The sequence below is a fragment of the Siniperca chuatsi genome, linkage group LG22 (genome assembly GCF_020085105.1).
Source record: "Siniperca chuatsi isolate FFG_IHB_CAS linkage group LG22, ASM2008510v1, whole genome shotgun sequence".
Lineage (NCBI taxonomy): Eukaryota > Metazoa > Chordata > Actinopteri > Centrarchiformes > Sinipercidae > Siniperca > Siniperca chuatsi.
The window spans coordinates 8,251,593-8,270,162 of record NC_058063.1 but is presented as its reverse complement, the minus strand read 5'-3'; the positions used below and the strand labels follow the sequence as shown (position 1 = coordinate 8,270,162).

The 18,570-nt window shown below is 38.9% G+C and overlaps 1 protein-coding gene across 14 annotated transcripts in view; it reads right to left on the bottom strand.

The window, feature by feature from the left end:
- mark2b (MAP/microtubule affinity-regulating kinase 2b) overlaps nt 1-18,570 on the bottom strand; it is a 53,797-nt gene that overhangs the window by 27,323 nt on the left and 7,904 nt on the right. For all 14 annotated transcript variants that reach the window (XM_044182819.1, XM_044182820.1, XM_044182826.1 and 11 more), the window contains exons 2-7: nt 5,517-5,684; nt 3,888-3,941; nt 2,202-2,250; nt 1,864-1,929; nt 1,353-1,423; nt 977-1,033 (exon numbers count right to left, since the gene is read on the bottom strand). In XM_044182819.1, the coding sequence (XP_044038754.1) occupies nt 977-1,033; nt 1,353-1,423; nt 1,864-1,929; nt 2,202-2,250; nt 3,888-3,941; nt 5,517-5,684 (465 nt within the window). The remainder of the gene's footprint in view (nt 1-976; nt 1,034-1,352; nt 1,424-1,863; nt 1,930-2,201; nt 2,251-3,887; nt 3,942-5,516; nt 5,685-18,570) is intronic.

The following is an 18,570-nucleotide window of genomic DNA, read 5'->3' as shown; positions in this document are numbered from 1 at the left end:
TAAAATAAACACTTTAAGTTGGCCAAACAACAAAATTAAACTCTGATGTTGCTTTTTTAGAAAAAACAGCCACCAGTATAGTATAAAACATATGTAGAACACAATTGCAGCCATACTGGGTTTTTCATCTTGGGATCCAAACAGAGTGATTTTAGTCTCGCTGTGAAATGCAGGCTCATGAAAATTAGTTCTTGCAGTGTAGGACCAACTAGAGTGAAGCGTGTGCCGGATTTCACATTACAACCCACAGATCAAGAGTGATTAGGATAATATGCAGGATGGTACGCATTGCAATAATGAGAACTGTCTGTCCTCAAGAAATCGCTTATTTCCCATGCTGTCTTTTTTTGTAAAAACCAACCGTCATTACCTGCTCAAAGTGTTATAAGTGAAAAAGCTTCATGACCTTGGTCAAAGCATTGAATATGTTTATTAAAAAGCCAAAAATAGCCAAGAGTGGGAAAAACAACTTTGAGATGAGAGGTTCCTGTATGGTAACTGTAACAGTAATCATGATAATGTCTTGTCTACAGGTCTGCCTGCTGGCACAATAAGAGGATTTACTTTGCATAAACCATGAACCAAAATGACCTGGAAGCGTGTGCGATGTGTTGTGTTTTTGGCACCAAGTAATGTGAATCAAAGACAGGCGGAAAAACAAATTAAGAGACAGAAGGAGAGAAAGATCCAATAGGGAACACAATAGGAGAACGGCACAGAAACACAAGTGTGTGTGTGTATAGATGTATGGGTATGTGTGTTTAAGCCCTAGCACTCGAAAAGGGGCATTATATCATCTTTGTGATTAACCTCTGGGTCGCCTGTTCATGGGGACGGGATTTCATCTCAAAAAGTCAAATCCTATGAAGATTAATGTGGACAGAGAGAGAGACAGAGAGACAGAGACAGAGATAGAGAGCATGCTTGCTTGTGCTTTGACACTCAATGGAATTCAATAATGTGTTTGTGATCTCACCTTGAGGTCTCTGTGTACTATACACTTCTGATGGCAATACTGCACCGCTGACACAATCTGGAGAGTGAGAAAGTGAGTGAGAGAGAGAAAGAGGGAGGGGGAGAGAAAGAGACAGAGTGAGAGAAAGGATGACAAGATGGACGGGTTGAAATGGTCGTTGACATCAGGAAGCAATCATGAGGAAGTACTAGGGATCAATCATTAATAATATACAGAATGCATGTTGTTTTTGATTTTTAAGCTTTATTTAAACAATTGACATAGGCTATTTTTGTAGCACAGCCCCAAATAAATTAGGTATTTATTGATAAATTAATATATATATATAATAAACTTACACACAGAAATAGGCATTTTCTCTAACACACATACACACCTGTCTGAATTTGGCACGGGCTTCTTTCTCCTTCATCCTGCCATGGGCCACCAAGTAATCAAAGACCTCTCCTGGGAGACGAGAGAAAGAGGAGGAGAACAGATTTAGTGTTGGAACCTGATGACTTGTCTCCTTAAAGGCAGAGTATTGGGTCAATGGGACACTGAACTAAGTATTGTCCTTTAAAAACAGTATGGACACAGTGAGCTAAAGATGTAATTATTTTAAGGACTTAAAACATAAATACTTAAAACCATTTTTTTTTTATTTACAATGTCAGTCATTTTCAATGCAAATGGGGATAGAGATGGTGACTAAGCAAAAAAGAAAAAAACTAAACAAATCAAAAACAGGATATGTCTGATAACAAACCTTTGGACAAATTACTTACAAAATACTGAAGAGCTTGCATATTAAGGGGGAAGTAGCATTTTTATTTGGGAACCGTTTGATTCTAACATACTGAGTGCCAAGCCTCAGGGGGAATGATTTCACAGTGACTCGCACTTACCTCCACTAGCATACTCCATTACCAGGTACAAAGTCTTCTCTGTCTCTATCACCTCAAAGAGCTTGACTGGAGGTGGAGAGAGAAAGGCAAAGACAGCAGATTGGAGGGGGAGGGTAAAATAAAGTGAAGGGAGATGGTGCAAAAAAGAGAGGGGAAAGGGAGGAGCAGTGGAAATAAGAGTTTAGAAAGAAAAGGCCAGGGCAGCAAAAGTGAAAGCAAAAATAAAGAGAGAAAAGATTATTATGATTTGACTTGCATACATGACCTTGAAACACCAATTAAATCTGGTTCTCAGTGAGTGATGACAGAGTGGAAACTCACATTTCAGTGTGACTTACCTATGTTGGGGTGATTCAACATCTTCATGATCCTCACCTCCCGAAAGAGCTGCGAGAAACAAGCCACACAGAGTGTTGTGTCAAATACGCTAGCATTTAGGTTGGTATTGCGGTCAGTATGAATGTGTGTGTTGTTGTGTTGAGTTACATTTATATTCTACAGGTTCTTGTGCAAATTAATATCAATTGATTTTGCATGGACAGCCTGTCAGGTTTGCAATTTCCTCTTTGTGCCATTGCAAAGATTCCAGAATCAATATTTGTAGTGGGTAAAATAACACCGGAAACTAAAAGATTTACTTCCTGTTTATGAGCATGTGGGTCAAATTACAAGAAGGAAAACAAAAAACAAACACGGTCATTGATAACATACCAGCAGAGATTCGAGCAATACCGGTTAAAATCCAAGGTCTGGTACAATTTAGCAGCCTTCAGCTGTTTGTAAACTCTGCATGATAAGTCAAAGTACTGCGTACAAAGTACTAATTCAACCAAGTCTAGCTCAACGCTATCTGGTCTCTTCCTGTGGTAAAGGCGTGAAAGGGCGCTTTTCACTCACAGGAATTTACTTCCTCTGAGCCAGCAGGTAAGGTCAAACTAGGCTTACTGAATGTTTTTGGGGCCAATCATCCGGAAGACACACTGTAGATAGACAGTTAGAAGCTAGCCTAGAACTATTAATGTTACAAACTGCAACACTCTTAAAATAACAGCTCAGTCTGTTAAAAGTATACGCTCCATTCAAAGACATCTGCTGGCCTTGAAAGTAATGCAACCCACTTTTTCAAACAAAAGTTCAACATCATCTAATAATTGGGACCAACACAGTATATTAAATCAGAACCTTAAAGCTAGAGTTATGCTTATCTTAACTTTGAGGAGGCGCAAGTCAGCTACAGCGTAACCTAAGGTGTAGTACTACCCAGTACTCTTTAACATATGACGACACATCTGGCCTAAATGATAAGACTGCCGATATTCTTAATTTTTCTTACTATCAAAAAAGCCCATGACAAATCAAAAACAAACATTAAATGTATCCTTTAGACCTGTATTGATTTGCTGTGTGGCACTGAGGAGCTATATCAAATTTTAGCTATAGAGCACAGTTGTTGTCCAAAAACTATTAAAAACATATCAGTCAGCCACGCTGTTGCACTGGGTGACATGTTCCTTTATTACCAGAAACATGGGAACTTTGTCATTTTTTGACTCAATCCCACATAAACCGCCCTGATGCTGTAAATTTTCACCAAATGTGAATTCATCTGCGGCTGAAAATAGTCCAACAAATACACAATTTACACCTACTTTAGTAACATTTGATAAAAAACTACAGTCCCCGGCTGTTTTAGAAAATTACTGAGCCTTTTTAACAATTTTTGACCACCAATGTTTGACTGTGTAAGTGGACAGACCCCACCCTGCCACGATCAAAAGAAGTAATTGCAGCTTGTTTCCTGTAATTAAAACTCTCTGAAAACTAGACCACTTCAGAAAGACAGAGACAGAGAGAGAGAGAGAGAGAGAGAGAGAGAGAGAGAGAGAGAGAGAGAGAGAGAGAGAGCAAAAGAGAAAGACACATGGGGCAGGAAGAGTGACGACTTTTGAGAAATAAGATAAGAAGTACTGAGGTTTGACTTTTGTGCTTGTATGTCTGTGTGAAAGAGAGAAAGAGAAACCCACCTTTTGCAAACTAGATGAGTTGAGCTGTGTCTTATCAATGATCTTTACAGCCACCTAGAAGCAAAACAAGAACGTGTTCATTTAATTATTACACTTTTATTCATTAATTACACTTGCAGTGGCTTTGACGCATCTTACTCACACAAACCTGCACAGCTACAGCGTGTGACCACAGCACAGACACACATACACAATGCTATCTTTTTGGAGACATCACACACACACAAACAGAACGATACAAATACAATCTCACAGCATTAAGTGATAAACACACAATCACAGCAGGCGGCAGTTGCATAATAGGGCAGTATACAGACAGACAGACAGACACACACACACACACACACACACACACACACACACAGAGAGCTGAAGCATGGTTTACACCCATGCCATAATGAGGTCTATAGTTCACAATATGACAGTGGACACCAACAAGGGAGACAGAGAGAGAGATAAAACACAGAAAGGGAAAGATAGAGAAATAAGGAGAAGAGAAAAATAAGAATGGAGAAACAGACAGATGGGAGAGATTCAAAGTGAGAGATGTAGAAAAAAGGGATCAAAAAGAACAAGAGAAAAGATGACAAAAAGAGAGATAAGGGAAACAAAGAATTATCTCTTAACAAGACACAGAAAAGGGAGATCTACTTCTCTCTCCCTTTTCTCTCTCAGTGTCTTTCGCTGTCAACTAACTCCTTTCTTCCACTCCTCTTTCTGGTTGTGCTTGTCTGTCTGAGTCTTTCATGCCCTCAGACTCTCCCTTGTTTTCTTTGTATGTGTGTGTGTGTGTGTGTTCCAGCGAGTCACATGGAGTGTTATCAGGGTGTCAGGCACAGCGCTGTCACACATTGACAGAGCCCACCCACCCCTCTCTAGCTCTCTCTCACACAGACCAAGAGTTGACTTGACTGGGCCTCAGACAGAGCCCAGCATGGGCTCACTGCAGACACAGCTTTTCCCTTAAAGGGACAAACCACCACATTACATCACATCTGGAATTCACAGTAAGCCGGAGACATTTGGGCTTCTCTATTCAAGCTGACAATGGTGATCCAATCTCCTGCAGCAGATGAACCGTCTCCAAAGCCATACGAGCCCAGGATCAGACCAGACCTACTGTGCATCACAGTGTGAACCCTCCCCTATCCTCAGCAACCAGGAAGGAAGATTAACGTTTAGACATCAGCCAAATATTTATAGTGTTGTTCTACTTTTTACCATCATGGCTAATTAAAAAACATCTGAGGCTTCTTTTCTACTCAAAATAGTTTTTGGTGATAAAATAGTCATTGGCTAAAAATATGGAGGTTATTAGTCTATTATACCAGTGAACAATGGCAGTTTCACTTTGTTTTAAGTTTAAGAGTCCAAGCAGTTTGGTGATAAATTTACTTGCTTTTTTAGACAAAAGCTTAAGGTTTCTATATTTCTGGTGTTTGTTATTGAAACCCTGACCAGTTAGTTTCTAGTTAAATAGTCAATAGCAAAGCATTTCACCAGAATGTGACTAAAGTGGTTAAAAATAAAAATCTGAAGTTGAGAAAGTCAGGGCAACTCTGTAAGTGGAACCAAAGGATAGATTACAGCTTTCAGTCGTATCTAGCGTGGGTGCGTATGCATGCCTACCTCTTTTCCGGTGAGGACGTGTCGTGCCAGTTTGACCTTGGCGAAGTTGCCTTTGCCGATGGTTTTTAGCAACCGATAGTTACCAATGTGCGGCTGGTCATCTGATGTGGTCGTGGAGACGGAATTCCGACATCGCGGCATGCTGGAGCGGCCAGATGACTTGGATTCCTGAGAAGAGAGAAGGCATAGTAAGAGGACATAATGACTCATAGGGAGAAGCTTATAAAGACAGATAAGGTTTTAACAAAACCTTTGATTTCATGTCCATTTTATGTTTAGTGTCACTGGCTGTCTCATTTCTACATTTCAGAAGTTGAGAGACATTTATCTAGTTGAGTTTCATTTATCTACATAAGTGATAGAAGTAATACACCTCGTCAACATGGCTGCCTCTTAGGAGAGACAACAATGCTTTTAAAGTAATACACAATCTCTTTCAAATTCTGATTTTAACATCAAATGCTGTGGCAATTAAACTTCAAAGCATTCAGGTCAGTACTAACTATGACAAAAGTAAAATAAAACAAATATATCTAATACATTATAAATAGTTGAAAAGGCACTTCATTACAAACACCAACATTGATCTCAATCTCCCAGGCTTCTGGAGAGACTAAATAACACAGTTAAAATGTGGGTTGGACTTAGTTAAAGAAATGAAAGGTAAAGAATATTTCATCACTCAACAAACATTAGAAAAAATAAAGCTTTATAAACCAATCTAAAGCTGTTATTGGAAGCTGCACTCTAAGCTAATTTGACAACCATAAATACCATTTTGGAAAAAACACACAGGTCCACTGCTTTATACACAGAAAGCTGCGAATAACTGGGGAGCTAAAGCACTGATTACAAATAACTGATGTATAATTTTAGCAAAACTGCAATTTCCTTCCATGTTCTGTCTTATTAAACGTTAACGTTAAAACTCTGACTACCACTTATGCTGATGGTTGGCATTTGTTCTAGTTTCTAATATTTACTTGTAACATTGAAATTTATACTTTTTCTTGTAGCATTTGCCATAACATATCATCGCTTAATATTTGGGTATGAGCACATGTCAGTAAGAGCCACTGCCCACACTGAAACTATGCAAACAGTCTGATAAGAACGGTTCTCTTTTGTGCAGTCAAAGTAAAGGTAGGACAGTGAGCTTAGTCTTACTTTTCCTATTGTCACTGTTTTACTATGGTTAATGTTTCACACTGTAGCCAGTCATGGCTGCACACAATATTTATCTTGTAGTAGGATATTCATATTAGGCTTCAGACAAATCAAGATATAAAATAAGATTTTACCACTGCTTCCTTGACTGTATCTGTGACTCTAAAACCCCTTTTTCACTGGACAAAAACCCACTAACATTTGGCTTTTGTCTTCAGTGTAAAAGGGTACAATCAGCATTCACTTCCTGGTCAAATGACTCTGCAGTAGTCACAGGTATTTATTGGCTCCAGCAGTGATGTAAACATGCCACCCGGGTGGACACACTAATTTTTGTCTATTTTCCGGCACGACTCTCATCTGTTTCTATCTTTGGATGTCTATAAACGTCTCATCCATGTGTTTATGTAGTATTAGCATGCTAGGCTAACAATCCATCAGCTATGACTTTATATTCGTGCTGTGACGTCTTTCAGAGTACACAAACACTGTAAACACACCTGTCACCTGCCCAGTATGGTGCTGAAACGCTGCTACACCTTATTTTTATACAGTCTGTGGGCTACACACAGGAACCACCGTAACATTGTCACTAGCCTCCATGCTGCTTTCTACTGTTTACTAACCCTGTTTTCCGGCGTGTTCTTGACATTAAACACGATATCAGAAAAAAAAAAATAGAAAAGGCTAACTTGTCCTGGCAATATGAAAGTTGTCAATCGCCCATTTTTAGTGGGTTTACCCACGTTTAAAAAAACATATGCGCAATTTTTGTGTGTAAAAAGGCCACAAGGCCAGTAGTTTTGTCTTTATATGGCAGTATGGAGTAAAATTGCTTCAGTTCACGTTACAGCAGACAGTCATACACACACACACCTACAAAAAGAAAACAAAACCTTGCTGTGCTGGCAAGTTTTGCATGGTTGGCAACTGAGATTGGGTTTCAACTCCAGGAAAGGGTCACAGCAATTGTGTGTGTGTCTATGTGTGTGTGTGATCTAAGTGGACAGGTGACAGGGATCAGGGTCAGAGGAGAGGACGACTGGCTCCAGGGTAACGAGACGCAAACACACACATGGGCTGTGACACAAACACATGCGCATAGATGCAAGAATACACACTGGTGTGGGTACACTGACATGCACGCGGGTATACGCAGCAGTATAAATCACACACCTCTCGGAGATTTGACACCAACGAGAGAGACGGTCCAGTGAAATTCACACTGTTGGTGTGGAGTGAAGAGGTTCGCACAAATCATCTCTTTCTCTTGTTCTCTCCCTCCAACACCGACGAGTCATTTTATTCACCTAATTATCTCACTCTAGGTTGAACAAATTAAAGGCTCTCTCTATGTCACAAATTATCCACAGACCACATTTTTATCAACATCTTCCTCCCTCCGTTACCATATCTTGGGCCATGGGAAACAAGGATAAACATGATTACTTCATTGTGTTTGTGTGTTTCTTGCTCCAGATGGTATGATCTAATGTCTGCGTCCCAACCCCCCCCATCCTCATGCTGACAGTGCAGACCTGCATAAAGTGTAATAGGCCAGATTACGCACAAGCGGGGGAACTGGGATTAAAAACAAATGACAGTTACATTAAACCCAGAGGACACGGGAAGGGCCTTATGTGGCCTTGTGTGAGGGGGAAGCAAATTATTTTTATTTTTGGAACATGTGGAGGGGGGTGGTGGGGTGGGTGGAGACAGACAGACAATATGTCATATGTGGACACTATGAGACAATAAGACCCAATCTGACCATACAAAGCTGATTTCTAGATCAACTGTCCTCAAAAGAGGTCTATGTGATCGCCCTCTGTCACAGCTTTCCATTGATCTCACTAAAGTACTGCCGTCCAAAATGGCGCCTGGAGGTCACATTTTGTCCTTAACAAAACATTTGTGTCTCCCTACAGCTTCTAGAAAGTGATAAGGCATCCTATTTTGTCTGTTTTGATGCAATTTAAAAGGTGTGAAAGCCTGAGAAGATATGCAAGTAACAAAGTTCACACATTAAAGAAGTCCAAATATTAAACTTAAAATTTTGATTATATACATACACAGATACAGCAAAATAGGTTTTTGTATCTTTAAATATACATTTTTTACAAGCCTGACTCTAAAGATGCTTAGGTATAGTCCTTACTTGTATTGGAAAGAGTAGTAGTAGTGCTAAAAAAAACTGCTAATAAATCGGATGTGAGTACATATGAAATCCCACCATGGCCTTTTACCTCAGTGTGTTTACATGCACTTAAGTAACCAAGCTACAGTCGTTTTTTGCAATAACCTGATTTTTTAAACCTCATGTAAACGAGAAACCGTAACATTTCTTTTATCACGGTATGGGATTAGAACGCGTCTGTGCATATCTCTCTCCAGCTCCAAACAGGAAGCAGCAAACCAGGTAATTACTTTGGTGACGACCAAAACCTCTGTGTTTAATTCAGTGTGTATCTGATCCACCAACCAGCACGTATTTCAGTCAAAAATCTTCATGTTTGCCTAATTTGGCTAATAAGGCTAATTATCAGCTAATTGTACTCTGTTTCTAATGGCAGTATGCAGTAAATGGTTGCCCTTTGTGTGTGTGTGTGTGTGTGTGTGTGTGTGTGTATTTAAACTACTTTCCTAATTAAACATCATGTGCTTTATGGTGTTAATGACTCCTGATGAACATCACATATTAACATTTCTTCACCAAAAAAAAGCTCACATTTCTCTGTACAATATGACCTCTTTCTGTCAGCTGTTGTGCGTCTGCAGTGTATTTAGAGATTTGGGATTCTATTTGTTTAATTTTCAGATACATACATACATGAATATAACCATATAACAGTAAATACGAGTTAACACTACAGTTTGTCAAAAAACACAAACACACTTTTATTGGGGATCCACTCAAATGACCACCTGTGGGTCCCAGGGACTTACTACATTGAAAACCTATCAGCATCACTGTGTATACGTTGCTTTTGAGTCAGAGAGATAACCTGATAATGTTCAAAGACAACAACCATCAACAAGGACTTCTAGCTGCCCATCACTCTGACAACAAAACTTTCAAACCACACAGGTGTAGTGAATGAACTAATCAGGGCTCCTCAACAAATACATGACCAATGAAGGGGAAAATGTTCGGAGTAACTGTCAACTCGGACTTTACACAACAGTATATCGTTTTAAAAACTAAAACAACTACACAAATAAAAAGTACATTTCTTTAAAAGTACAAAATCAACAACAAAAAAAACTAAAAAGGGGCAATTTACATAAATATATACCTATAACTACAGCACAAAGCTCAACAAAACAGCAGAGGTATAGCTTTATGGATGTCTGAAGTGGAAACTGCATCTACAGCACAGCCGCAACACAGTGATACCCTATCTTTGACACTGCTGAGCTGTTTGTCAATCAAAAAGTCAATGCAGATGCTAGCTTCCTGGAAAGTGTGTAATCAATGCCCTAATAAAAAGTGATATGTGACATTAATAGGAAGGTCAACTTCAATTCAACTTTTCAACTAGTTGGCAGCATGAGACACACTGTTTAATTTCTGAGTGGAAACGTTTAAACAATTTGCTATTTCTCACTTAAAAGCAAGTATAAATTGCGCTGAATTTAAGATTTTAAAATAGCACAAGTTTACAATGAGTATTTTGAGGCAGCAAGACTTCTGTTATCCTGTTGTAACCTTTTGAGTGGGGGAAATGTAGGAGATTATGAAGTTAATATAGGACAACTGAACTTTGATATTCCTCGTTTCTGAGAGGGCTGAAACGAAACCAGCTAACCAAAGCTGTATAGCATGCACAACCTTGGTGTAACTGACACAGACAAACTTTCTGTCTTTGGTTAGCTAGTGCTTTAATGGATCATCCCCCCAGTAGTCAGCAGGCTTAACTTTTAATTAAGAGTAATGAAATATTTTGGGAGCATTGTATAAAGTACAGCAAGTTAAAATTCAAGCGTGTTTCCTCTGAGTTCTTTCCCTCTTACACAGTCTTCAACTCTTCAGTTTTCCTTCTCTCCTATCCTCTTTCATGTCTGACTATTTTTGTCTTCTGATTCTTCCTTCATTTTTGGGCAGCTGCAGGCTAAGCAAAAAACCCCTCCCCCAACACATACACACACTTTCACCTCTCTCCCCTCAGTTATAATTATAGATGTGTTGGAAGACAATCAGTGACATCATTGTTTTGTTCTCACATTACTCTCTGATGCTGCTTGTGACCAACTCAAAACTGCTAGCATACAAAGTTTAGCAAAGAACTTACTAATTTAACATTCCAGTGTACCCTAACGGAAATCTAATTTTGATATATTCAGAATGGCTGTCAACATACAGATAAATATAGAGTTGGACTTATACTCACTGACACTCAGGGTTTGTTAATGACATTAACGCCAGATGAAGGGACCTCTTGTGGAAGATGATGTTGTGAAAGGAGTAGAGGTAGTAAATAACACAAGGCGCAAAAACACAAAAATGTAACCAATCACATGACATTGTAGACCACTTCAAGTGGCACTACACTGGGGGCAGTAAGCAAGACTGTGCAAAGAAGTTCAAGAAGTTTGGCATTAGGCTTGGGCGGTATCTGTTTTTTCATATCTTTATACTTTCCTGACATTTCACCGGGGTATATGGTATATGACATTATTTGTGTTAACAAAAAAACCCATTAAATCTGAGCTGCTGGTCATAAGTCATTGTAGCATGTATATGTTTCTGAAATGCTAAACGCCAACAAATATGGATTGAAGCAGAATATTTCGTTAGATAAAAACATGTCGTGAAGTTTGGAAATGATTACATCTTTTATCAATAAATTTTGAATTTTGGACATTACAAAGCTCTGGAGCTACTGGAAATGTTTAGATCGCACGAGTTGGAAACAATCCTACGCAGCCACATGGGGTGGGGCAATTGGACGAATATATCGTCCATCTTTTGGGTGATTTGTCATTTTATTTAGCTAATTTAATGGTCTCCGAAGAACGAGTGAGAGCCGCTGCTCAGCGACAGACTCTCATTCAGTGAGCTAACCCAGTAGCACAAAGAGGCCAGCAACGGCAGAGACAGGCAGCGGGGAAAAACAGTGTGTAGAGCCTCTGTCGTTCTTTGCCTACCGTGTGGAGAGACCATTAGTAGATGTGTTTATATCCTGCCCAACAATTCAGATCCCCTCCCAACACACACACACACACACACACACACGTGAAAACTCACTGACAAGATGTTTGCAGCTGAGAGCCATTTACTGCCAGCCTGCAAACACAAGCATGTGCACATGACCAGAACACACACACACACACACACACACACACACACAAAGCAGTAATGTTAATCCAAGGCAGTACTGGTTGTGTTTTGACTCAAGCCTCATTATCACTGACCTTTACTAATCTGGGAGTTCTGGGAGGAAGCCACTCAGATACAACCAGATGGAATTTTACACAGTATGGTTCAGAAAGTAACTCTGAAAAACGTTGCATGAAGTGTGTGCAGCACACTACTATCAAGAGACAGCTCTACCCAAAAGCAATATAGGCAAAGATAGGCAAAAATGTTAACGGTAAGGAAGCAAAGGAGGAGTAATAAAAAGTGATGGTCTTAAAAACACACACTTTGGAAACTGAACATGACTAACCAGACTAAGCTGAACAAACTAAACATTTACAACAGTGTAAAAAAACAAAATGCTCTCTTCCAACCTACTTACTGCATAGCCAGATCACATTGATCAATTATTAACTATGATCTGATCAGGCTTCCAGATTATTATTCTGCCTGTTTTTTACACTACTGAGTAAACTGCTTCACCTTACATTATCTCAATCTGCAGTCACAATTGAAAATCCATTGGCTATCGTTTACTCTGTTGGGCCTTATTAGAGAAGCTGAGGCACTTGTTTTAGTGGGAGACACAGAAGGAGGAAAGCAACAAAAAATAAATAAATCTGTGTTGTATAAAATATGTGAAACCATTTTTGTATGTACTTTTAATTTTTTAAATATGTGGTATAATTACACAGACCCATTATTACTCCAATTATACAGAATTAATATGATGACGCTCTGTCAACTCTGGCAACCAACAAACTGATGGCTCATTGGCAGCTAGCTGTTTATGCAGATTTTTTTTTTCGCTTTTTTAAATACCACATCGCAACCTGCTGTTAACAATTACATGTAATCACACTGTTCCCTCTCATTTGAAATAATTAACTACAAATTAAGTACTCTGCCCCTTCCTGTCCTAGGACAACTTCAGTTGGTCACTGTAGACTTAGAGGAAAGGCTCGACAGAACAGACAGCAGGCATATACCTATGCACTGTACCTATGCATTTCACATTGAAAAGTGAAGTAATGGCTGAAGACAGACAATTTTAACCTTGGGACGAAACCATATCAAACTTGAATTTAAGAGTAACCAGCTTCAAATCAATTTATGAGGTTAAACTAGAGGTTTTGGCTACAATAACACGCAGTCCCAATTGGAAGCCTGTACATCCAAAGAAGAAGCTGTTAGGACAGCCAGACCCAAAGTTCATTAAAAGAGCTGTTGTAATGTCAGCTATATCTAAGCTTACTATCTGGCCTATAGGCTGCCTTCCTATAACTGATCTGACATGTAATTAGCTGGGGAATGTGTTGTATATAATGAACCACCTGCTGTAATTTGCTGGAAAGATGAGTGTAGTTAATGAGAGCATGATTCGTTAACTACACTTGTCTCAATTAATTTGTCTTATTAATTAATCCCATCCAAATGGGTTTAGCTGGACTTAAAGGGTGGTAATTCTGGGGTGGAAAACACTTCTTAAGCTTTTCTGCCTTATAAAAGTGTTATAAAACTGCACCAACATCCTTGACAGCAGCACAGCTGTTCCACTCGTGCATGAATCGATTCAAAATTTTATAATGGAATTTTCATTATCTATATTTCTGCGTTGGGCATGGTAAAACGGAGGCAGTATAATAATACAATAATAATATTTTTTTTAGTTAAAATAATAATTTAAAAGAGAAATACTTTGATCTATTTAAACAAATTCTTATTTCAATCCTCAAACTCAATTTAACTCAATCCAATAGCTACATGTGGAACAAACAAGCTCAGAACAAACAGGGTCTTTATTGGATACATGACACAACCACATACAAAAGCTGCTTCATTATACTGAAATTTGTGGGTGGGAGGACACACACACCTCCCGACTCTAGGTCGTGATGGCTGTGTTGCTATGGAGATTTGTCGCTAGCTGAATCCTGCCCTCTATCTCAATGTTGGTTTGTATCTTTCATCTTTCCTTCATTTTCTCTTGCTCCCTCCCTCCTCCCCACCATTCTTGTTTTTCCTACTCTGCTATTCATATGTTTGTTTCTATTTATAGTCATCTTTAATGCCAAGATGGGTTTCCAGAAAAAAATATGAGACAAAGAGAGTTTGTTGTCCTTAAACAGGAGCACGTAGTGTGCAGTATCCTAATATTACAATACAGTGGCATATCTGAAGATGGTAAAAAAAATTGGTTTGACCACAAGTTGTTCTCTTCTTAATATATAGTAACCCTCACATATAAACGCCAATTACAGCTGCAACTACAGCTCTAACTGGAACTACTAGCTAATTACAAGGAACTCCCAGAAGGGAATAACTTTGAGAGGACTCATGTGAAACAACCTCTCTAATGGGAAGGAAATTAAAAGGACACAAGTTAAAAAGCTGCCAAATGTCCTGAGAAATGTGACTGCACCTGTTTGAGAGTTCTTCTGATGCAACTCATTATGGAAAGCCAGTTAAACAGGACTGGGGTGTAGAGTTTTGCATGAATATATATATCTCTCTATGGTAAAGGATGGAAATAAAATGAACAAATGCTGCACTTTTTACCGTCTATAATTTATTGTTTTATCAAACCTTTTTTTGCACTGTTTAACACTACTACCTTTTGACATGTATAGCCTTACTCAGCCTATTTCCACCACATTAAAAACAGTTCATTTTGCAGTCTGTTTTTAATTTAACCTCTATGAGCTTATTTTATCTTACCTAAACCTAAAAACAGTCCAAGTTCCTTTTTAAAAAATTGTGTAACATATTATTTTATATGCACTTAAGATGATGATTTTTCACAAGGCAGAGGCTGTCATTAGGCCCATTTAAAGCTTTGACACACAGCAAAAATACACGTTTGTGACTCACACTTGTAAATGTCTTTTGGTGACAAAGCAGAACATTATTTCATCATACCTGTGTTTCAATAACAAATGATTAATCATGTAACCCACTTGTAGGGGCCACTGTAGCGTTTTAAACATTTAATGTTGGTAAACCTAACCCATTATGGGCCAAAAGAAGTAGGCTACCAGTTGAACCAGTCGAAACCAGTTGAAACCCAGTCTATCCCTAACTATTACACTACAGGTGTCTGCCACCAGTAACTACAGACACAAAGCTGAACAGCTTTCCAGTTGTAGTGCTGATGTGTGCTTCCAGGTGTACTGGCCCCAGCCTCACTGCAGTGCAAGACAGAAAAATCAATTAATATTAGTGAGCTGCACAATGTTTCCAATCATAATTTAGTACATTTCTTGCTTGCATGCAGGGCAATATCTAATGTACAGTGTAGCTGCATTTTAGCTACACAGACAGACACATAAGGCCAAGTAAATTTGTGAGAGGCCCCTTACTTTAGCAATGTGGTGTCACGCTGGGTCTCAGTTTGCTGTGAATGTAGCATCGTGTGTGTGTGTTCTCTTGAACTGGATTACCCTAGCTCCCTAGATATGTGTATATTTGTGTGTGTGTGTGTGTGTGTGTGTGTGTGTGTGTGTGTGTGTGTGTGTCAAATCAATTCAGAGGTCCTGTTTGCTCTGTTGCTGTCACAGTTGGGACACACAGATCTTATTCTGCTGCTATACAACTGTGTGTGAGTGAGTGTGAGCAGTGCGTGAGCCACCAGAGTAAACAGGTCTGTGTAGCTTTCACAGGGTGGCTGATTTGAAAAGTTGATGAATACAGGAGTACAGGTTTCCCACCATGTTTTAGAGATTTGGGCCACCTTGCCTGAAAAAAAGACCACTGCCACTAAATTTTTTAAAATAAATCAAGCCCTAGCAAAAAAGAGCAGGGGTACTATTTCACTATTGTTTACTAACTAAGCGGCTTATCACATCAGCTAAATAATTTCATGTTGGTTTTGAGAGGAAGTGAATAGCATGATACATTTGTTGGCGGTGAAATCACAGCAAAGGCACTACAAAAGAAAATCTTAAATTTTATTTAAAAAAAAACTTGGTTAGAGGAAGAGTGCCGCTATTATAAGCAAAGACAAATTAAGCTTGATGTTTTATATGATTACAAAGCCCATGTGATTGGGGATGCATTAAATTAAGCAACTGGGTTCAAGTAGCAAGACTGCAATATCTTTTGGGTGTACTCTCCATTAATCAAAGATAGGTAATTATTAGCCTGATCATGGCGGCTTGCCTATTTCGGGTTCCCACCACGTGATTTGAACCCCAACTAATCAAATTTTACCATTCTGACTCAATTTCTGAATCGGTGTGACTCAGCAGAGATCAGAAAGTTTCCTCCAATAGACGCAGCTAATCCTGCAGGATCAGAGTGCTAAAAGGACTCAGGTTAAAGCCTCAGAATCAACAGTTGGGGCCACTAAAAGCATTTTAACCTTGCTTTGTTTCAAAGACTGTTAAGTAGGTGAATAAAGTTGTAGTGTAATTAACATCACAAAAAAAAAACCCTCCGACACAGACTTAGCCTTGGGAAATATATTTTGGATAATAAGCAGCATTACTGCTATTTAGTTGCAGCATTGAGTGCACAAACAATGAAGGCTTAAATGTCTGCCACCTGTGTACTTAAAAGCGCTTCTTGAAAATGTACTTTGATTTTAGAGAACAACCAATATATTTACCAATATGGCAGTTTTATCTGTAGTTTTACCTTATTCCTGCACAATATTTTTTTCTCCATACAATAATAAAAAGGCTACACTCTACTACTATTAAGTACTACTGTACTTAAACTAATCTTTGACAATTTAACCAGTTCCCTAAAGTATTTATTAATCCTTTCATAGACATCAAAACATACACATTTGATCACAGGAAGAAATCAAAGTATTGACAGCAGACAGACTTCAGATGACTAAATAGAAAGACAGAATTACATTGAAGCAGCGAGTGAGAAATCCACACGCTTTCACCTGAATGACGTCAAGCCCTTCAAATCGCAGGTCTACAGTTAGCTGCCACACCTACCACTCAGCTCAACTGGAAAGGCCTGTTTATATGTTGTTCCCTTAGACAATCCAACACACATACACACACACACACACAAAGCACTGAACTACACTGTATTGTTGTTTAAACACCTAGGTAGCACCTGCTCGTCCTACATTTGTGTGTCCACTGGAACTCCAGGTATAAATGGCTAACAGAAGTCATTAAATCCAAGCGTAATTCCAATCCAATTAACAACCAAGAGCATGTGTCTGTGTGTGTGGGAAAATTGACGGACTGCTAGTGTGTGTGTGTGTGTGTGTGTGTGTGTGTGTTTGTCCGCCTGCAAGAATGTGAATGTGAATGATCTAGTGTGTATATGTGTGTGTTTGCGGCAGGTTCTCTGTTGCTAGGGCCCTGGCTAGCTTTGTCTTTCTGTTCATCTGCCTAGTGACTGGTCTGGTAAGGAGAGAGGCATAATTTATGGTTTCCTGGGCGTAACAGCAACGTGTACACATGTGCGCGCGCTATAGATTGCTTACAAGATGACTCATTCAACGGGAGCATGAATGAAGACAGGCAAAAAGGTGAACACTAGAATATTAAAAAACGTCTTCGACATACCTGTGTCAATACACTCACACATTCTGTGCTTCTCTCATATCTATATTGAATTTCCAGCTCAACAGCTTGCTGGGAGATTCTCTGCCAGGATTTCACACTCCCCAAGGTGTCAGGTGAAATACATCAAACTGTGCTCAGCTAACCTCATATTTCCAATACTGTGTTTGCTTGTTGCTGTCTTCTGTTGCTGTGGTGCTTGACAGCATTTTGAACCTGCAACAGTCATCATTTCAGTCCTGGTGGAGGTTACAAAGGTCAAACGTCAATAGTAGGGCTGTCAACTTTAGTCGTTTAGTCGACTAATCGGTTGATGCCGTTTTGGTCGACTGACATTCTCATTGGTCGACCAGTTGCAAAAATTTATTTTATTTTTTTTTAACCAATAAAGAAATTTTCATTGATTTACTCCTTGATATTTATTCCTTTATTAGCAGTTATATATTACTGTATTCTAAATATAATTATATATATATATATATATATATATATATATATATATATATATATATATATATATATATATATATATATATATATATCTATGTTTTATACCAAACTTTAAATGCTTTAATTTAGGCTATTTTATAACGGCGCCACAGTTTAGCGCACCACATGAACACTGGAACCGCACCTGTGGCTGGCTGCACTGCTGCTTCGCGCCAGTAAGGAATATAGGTAGTTTTGCTGTATTCATTCAGTTAGAACGCTACTTGTTTTGGGCTTTAGTCGAAAAAATGTCCAAGAAATCTAAATCTTTTGTTTGGCTGCATTTTACAAAAAAAGACAACAAGACTGTGGAGTGCAAGCTATGCGGCCTAAAGCTAACTTACCATAGCTCAACGACCAATATGACCAATCACCTAAAAGCGGTAAGCGAGATATAAATGTGTCAGACAGCTTTGGACATGACAACAGAGCAGTGGAATATGGCTGAAGACATCACAGACGTTCTTAAGCCCTTTATTACACTGACCGAGCTGTTGTCGGAGGA